This window comes from Arachis ipaensis, chromosome B09, assembly GCF_000816755.2.
Source record: "Arachis ipaensis cultivar K30076 chromosome B09, Araip1.1, whole genome shotgun sequence".
In the NCBI taxonomy this organism is placed as follows: domain Eukaryota; kingdom Viridiplantae; phylum Streptophyta; class Magnoliopsida; order Fabales; family Fabaceae; genus Arachis; species Arachis ipaensis.
The window spans coordinates 43,646,364-43,653,013 of NC_029793.2; the positions used below are offsets into that span (position 1 = coordinate 43,646,364).

The 6,650-nt window shown below is 43.4% G+C and overlaps 1 protein-coding gene across 1 annotated transcript in view; it reads right to left on the reverse strand.

Moving 5' to 3' along the window:
* LOC107615499 (E3 ubiquitin-protein ligase ATL6) overlaps positions 1–981 on the reverse strand; it is a gene marked incomplete in the record, with an annotated part of 1,379 nt that extends 398 nt beyond the window's left edge. The window contains 1 exon segment of the mRNA XM_021111126.1: positions 1–981. Within this exon segment, the coding sequence (XP_020966785.1) occupies positions 1–811 (811 nt within the window).

The following is a 6,650-nucleotide window of genomic DNA, read 5'->3' on the forward strand; positions in this document are numbered from 1 at the left end:
GCGAGTGCCCGGTCGAATGTGATCTCGGAAACCTCCTCGGCCTCCCCGACCGGGAACCCCTGGTGCGGTTCAAATTCAACGCCTGGTTCATATTCAAACACAATACTTCCCGTTCATCAACACTTACCCTTTCATTCTTATTACTCTCCAGATTCTCACTTTCTTGCTCCACAGCAACTACGACGTCGCTTTGGTTCCGCGATTCCAAATTGCGCGGCGAGGACAACTCGTCGTTTGCCAACTCCGGAATCACGACGGCGGCGGCGCCGCGTACGGAGTCTCCCGGTTGTGGGAGGAGGTCGGCTCTGCAAACCGGACACGTGGTGTGAGACTCGAGCCACTCGTCGATACACTCAGGGTGGAACACGTGGTCGCATTTGGGAATCAAACGCAGCGTTTCAGTGTCTTCAAACTCGTTGAGGCACACTGCGCATTCGAGTGCTCCCTTTCCAATCTTGTGGATTTTTACGACTGAGTACTCTAAGGTTGGGAACGAGTCGATGACGGCAGGGTCGAGACCTCGGTGACCACGGCGGGATCTGCCGGTGGCGACAAGGTGGCGGATGCTGGCGGAAGGAGAGTCGGAGCAGTGGCGGATGTAGATGGAGAAGAATCCCATGAGGAAGAGTGCGGAGACGAGGATTACAACTATGATCGCCATGGAAGGGCTGAAACGGTTGTAGTAATTGTTGTTTTGGTTGTTGTTATCGGATTGTGCTCCGGTGAAGGGAAAGAAGAGAAGCAGGTGAAAGAGAAAGAAGGAGAGAAGGATAATTGCGTCATTTGGACGGTTATGCAAAATGGAGGTCATGGTGGTGTTGTTTTTGGTCACTGAACAACGTTTTGTTGAGTTGTAGAGAATAGAAGAAAGAAAATAAGGGTGTTAAGAGTGAAGGGGGTTTAGCTTATAAATGGAAAAAGTGGGAATCGCTGCCAGTTGTTGAGGAACGGAAGGTAAGAATGAAGCTGAGGGTTTGTATGTTTGATTGAAATCTAATTAATTAAGTGATTTAAAGTTGTGGTCAGAGACGGTGTACTACGTGGACTAACTTAATGCCGCCGAAGCTTCCATAGAAAAAATATTTGGGGGACCAACTCTATTAGGAAGGAAATTAATTAGGAAGGCAGTTAATTAATGAAAAAAAAAAGTTCACTAACAAAAAAAATAGAGACCATTTAAATAAAGACACAAAAAATGATTTTTTTTTAAAGATGTGTACACGTATCATAATATGATTGAACATTTTTATTAAACCGGTTAATAAGCTATTTTTTAATAAACCACAACAAAATCAGTTTATCATAGCAAAAATAATAAGTCCAATTGTCTGTATTATAATTATTAGATCTGGTTTGTTTCGATCGATTTACACAATATGAACCGAATTATATTTAAATTCTTTTATAAAAAGATAAATATATCCTTGATTTTTTATTTTGCAGATATTTAAATTCATAATAATTTAAAATACAATTAAGTTCCTATAAAAAAATTTCTAACCCTAACCCCTTATCTCTGCCCAAGCCAAAATTCAAGCCTAACGGTGAAATAATTTACAGCCTTCTGGATCGTGGTTTAAGGTTTGGCTCTGTGATTTACCTGATCTACCAAAGCTTGGAAGGTTTTGCAATGGAAATATTGCCTTAAAATTTTCATTACCAGACAAATTCTCACTAATCGATTACCAAAAGATGGAGAGCTTTTGTGCAGGTGCTGTCAGTGTCAATAGGTGGACAGAAGTTGAATTTAAGGAGGATAAAGATCCAGTTTTATTGGAAGTTGATCTCAACTCTGCTGTACGGAAAGCATTTGAAGGAATGGTAAGTGTTCCGAGGGTTACCTGAAACTGTAGGTTGATCTCGGACGAGATCTGCGGTGGTCGTGGCTTTCCCTTTTAATGCACGCTTTTCATTGGTCCAACTTCTATTGTCGATCCTTCCTAAGTTATTTTTAGTAATCCATTTTTAGTCAGACCTTGTCAGGCCACTTTTTATGGAGGTCCGACTTCTTCTTTGTGGGTCCTTCTTAAGTTATTTTTAGTAGTCCATTTTTAGTCAGACCTCGTCAGGCCACTTTTTATGGATTACTTTTTATAACTTTTTGCGTTGGTCGTTTTGTTTCGACCTCTTTGTAAGTTATTTTTAGCAGTCCATTTTTAGTCAGACCTCGTCAGGCCACTTTTTTGGATAACTTTTTACAACTTTTTGCGTTGGTCGTTTTGTCCGACCTCTTTGTAAGTTATTTTTAGCAGTCCATTTTTAGTCAGACCTCGTCAGGCCACTTTTTATGGATTACTTTTCATAACTTCTTGCATTGATATGTTTTAATCGCTTGCACTTTGCCGACCTTGTCGTGATCGAACGGTGAATTTGGTTTTCACGTTGTCGACCTTGTCGTGATCAAATGGTGAATTTGGTTTTCACGTTGTCGACCTTGTCGTCATCGGGCGGTGAATTTGGTTTTCACCTTGCCAACCTTGTCATGACCGGACGGTGAATTTGGTTTTTACCTTGCCGACCTTGTCGTGATCGGAAAATGAATTTTTTCGCTCAAATCAATACGTCTTGGTAGGAAACCTTTTAGGGAATCTGAAAAATTTTATTCAAGTAGAAAATAGACATATAGACAAGAATGTATTCATATAAGTGCTTACCCTTCTAAATCGGGCAATTTTGTAGATCTTGGCTTGGTGCCTCATTAAAAAACCTTTTTCAGGAAAAAGAGTGCACCTTAACCTAAGATCTTTATTATTGTCTAACTATAGTACCTTCTTAGATTACAGGCATGCCATGACCTTGGTAGCTCTCGTCCCTTGAGGTCAGACACCTTGTAGCAGCCTTTTCCCAGTACCTCTACAACTCGGTAAGGTCCTTTCCAGTTAGCTACTAGCTTCCCCTCTCCTGATTGACCTGCTCTGATGTCATTTTGGATTAGGATGAGATCGTTGCAGGTGAAGCTTCGCGGATTACCCTCTGATTATACCTTGAAGTCATTTGACGCTTTAGCGCTTCCTCTCTAATTCGAGCTCCTTCTCGGACCTCGGGTAGTAGGTCAAGCTCTTCTCTTTGATTTTGGGAGTTGGCTTCTTCATTGTAGAGGATTATTCTAGGAGATCCTTTCTCTATCTCCACTGGGATCATTGCCTTAATTCCGTAAGCAAGTCAGAAAGGTGATTCTCCTATGGTGGAGTGCAGAGTTGTCCAATATGCCCATAAGACTTGTGGGAGCTCTTTGGCCGAAGCTCCCTTTCCGTCCTGTAGTCTCCGTTTTAACCCAGCTAGTATGACTTTGTTGGCAGCTTCTGCCTGTCCGTTAGCTTGTGGGTGTTCTACAGATGTGAATTGGTGCTTTATTTTCAAGTCAGCTACCAAGTTTCTAAAGCCTATATCCGTAAATTGAGTGCCATTATTTGTGGTGATGGAGTAAGAGACTCCAAACCTTATAATAATATTCCTGTATAGAAACTTCCGACTTCTTTGAGCAGTGGCATTGGCTAGGGGCTCTGCCTCAATCCATTTTGCGAAATAGTCCACCCCTACAATGAGAAATTTGACTTGTCCCGATCCTTGGGGAAAGGGTCCGAGTAGGTCTAGCCCCCATTTTGCGAATGGCCAGGGTGACGTCACACTGATGAGCTCTTCTGGTGGGGCGACGTGGAAGTTAGCATGCTTCTGACATGGTGGGCATGTTTTAATGAATTCTGTTGCTTCTTTTTGTAAGGTTGGCCAGAAGAATCCAACTCGTAGTATCTTTTTGGAAAGAGCTCGTGCCTCCAAGTGGTTGCCACACATGCCACTGTGTACTTCTTCCAGGACTTCCCTGGTGTTGGAGGTTGGTACGTATTTTAGGAGGGGTGTTGAGATCCCTCTTCTGTATAAGATGTTGCCTACTATGGTGTAGTGCTGTGCTTCGCGTATCAACCTCTTTGCCTCCTTCTTATCTGTGGGGAGTGCCTCTGTCTTGAGGTAGTTGATTATGGGGGTCATCCACCACTGATCTTGACCTGATATGGTTATGATCTTTTCTTCCTCTAAGATTGATGGGCTTTGCAATATTTCCTGGATGAGGCTTCTATTATTGCCCCCTGGTTTGGTGCTGGCTAGTTTTGAGAGTGCATCAGCTCGAGCATTTTGTTCCCGAAGTATATGTTGGATCTCATATTCCCCGAGTTGTCTGAGCTGTTCTCTGGTCTTGTCTAGATATTTTTTCATGGTGGGATCCTTGGCCTGGTAATTCCCTTCTATTTGCAAGGTAACTATTTATGAATCACTGAAGATGGTGAGCTTTTGAACTCCTATCTCCTTAGCCAGCCTCAAACCAGCTAGTAATGCTTCGTATTCGGCTTGATTATTTGAAGCAGATAAGTCAAATTTTAATGAGAGTTCGAATTGGGTTCCCTGATCACTTTCTATTATCACGCCTGCGCCACTTCCAGTTTTGTTCGAAGAGCCGTTCACGTAGAGTTTCCATTTTGTGGGATTTCCCGGGGTATCTGTGTACTCAACAATGAAGTCGGCCAGATACTGTGACTTGATGGCTCTCCGAGTTTCACATAGGAGATCGAATTCAGACAACTCAACTGCCCATTGTAGGATTCTTTCAGTTAAGTCTGTCTTCTGTAGAATTCTTTTTATGGGCTGGTTGGTCCGAACCTTGATAGTGTGCGCTTGAAAGTATGGGCGGAGTCGGCGAGAAGTGAGTATGAGTGCATAGGCGAACTTTTCTATCTTTTGATAGTTCAGTTCAGCCCCTTGTAAAGCTTTGCTGATGAAGTAAATGGGTTGTTACCCACTTTCGTCTTCTCTGACTAGTGTTGAGGCTATTGCCCGATTTCCTACTGCGAGGTATAATATGAGTGCTTCTCCTTCCCGTGGTCGGGTAAGAATGGGTGGTTGTCCAAGAATTTTTTGAAATCTTAGAAGGCTTGCTCACACTCTGTGATCCATTCAAACCTCTTTCCTTTCCTTAATGTGGCGTAAAAGGGGAGAGATCTGATGGCTGACCCGGCTAGAAACTTGGACAGGGCTGCAAGTCTTCCGTTGAGCTGTTGTACTTCTTTAATGCAGGTCGGACTTTTCATGTTGAGTATGGCCTGAAATTTGTCTGGGTTTGCCTCAATTCCTCTTTGTGTGAGCATGAAGCCCAAGAATTTGCCAGCTTCTACCGCAAAGGTGCACTTTGCAGGATTAAGTCGCATTCCATGCTTTCTGATGGTGTCGAACACTTTGGCGAGGTCGGGCAACAAGGATTCCTCACTTTGTGTTTTTACCAGCATATCGTCTACGTAAACCTCCATTAGTTTCCCAATGTGGTCTGTAAAGATTTTGTTCATCAATCTTTGGTATATAGCCCATGAGTTCTTGAGTCCGAAGGGCATAACTATGTAGCAATAATTTGCTTTTGGGGTCAAGAATGATGTCTTCTCTTGGTCGGGTTGATAGATTGGGATCTGGTTGTATCCTGAGTAAGCGTCCATGAAGGAGAGGTACTAATATCCTGACGAAGTGTCAACTAGTGTGTCGATGTTTGGGAGCAGGTAGGGATCTTTTGGGCAGGCTTTGTTGAGGTCGGTGTAATCGGTGCACATCCGCCACTTCCCATTTGATTTTTTGACCAACACCACGTTGGCTAGCAATAATGGATATTTTACCTCCCTTATGAACCCTGCCTCTAACAAGGCCTGTACCTGCTCCTCTACAGCTTGCGACCTTTCCGGGCTAAGCTTCCTACGCTTTTGTTGTACTGGCCGAGACCCTGGGTAGACGGCTAATTTGTGGCACATTAGTCCGGGATCGATACCAGGCATGTCAGCGGCCTTCCATGCAAAGAGGTCGAAGTTGTCTTTTAGGAGCTTTATTAGTAGTTCCTTTAAGTTTTCTCTCAGATTTGCTCCTATATTTGTTGTTTTGCTTGGATCGTTTCCAATTTGAACTTCTTGAGTTTCACCTTCTGGCTGAGGGCGGAGTTCTTTGCGAGCTCGGATTCCCCCGAGTTCTATAGTGTGGACTTCCTCCCTTTTTGGGTTGCCTTTAAGGTTCAAATTTTTATCATAACAGCGACGTGCAATTTTTTGGTCTCCTTTTATCGTGGCGATCCCTTCTAGAGTTGGAAACTTCATGCATAGATGTGGAGTCGAGACCACTGTGGCTAGCTGGTTCAGTGTTGTCCGACCTATTAGGACGTTGTAAGCTGAGCGTACGTCAACTACAATGTAGTCTATGTTAAGTGTCCTTGACCGGGTTTCCTATCCAAAGGTTGTGTGTAGTGAGATATACCTGAGTGGTTGGATTGGAGTATCTCCTAGTCCGAACAAGCTAATCGGATATGCTCTGAGCTCTTTTTCTTGTAGGCCGAGTTTGTCGAAGGCAGTTTTGAATAAGATGTCCACAGAACTTCCCTATTCGATTAATGTTCTGTGGAGGTTAGCGTTAGCCAATATGATGGTAATGACTATGGGATCATCATGTTCCGGGATGATGCCTGTTGCATCTTCTTGGGTAAAGGTAATAGCGGGGAGGTTGGATGACCTCTCTCCTTCCCCTACATGATAAACTTCTTTAAGGTGTCTTTGTCCCTTCTTTTTTTCCTTAGTTCTTCCATTTTGTTGGTTAAGTACCGATCTAGTCGCCCTTCTCTCGCCAATTTCTCT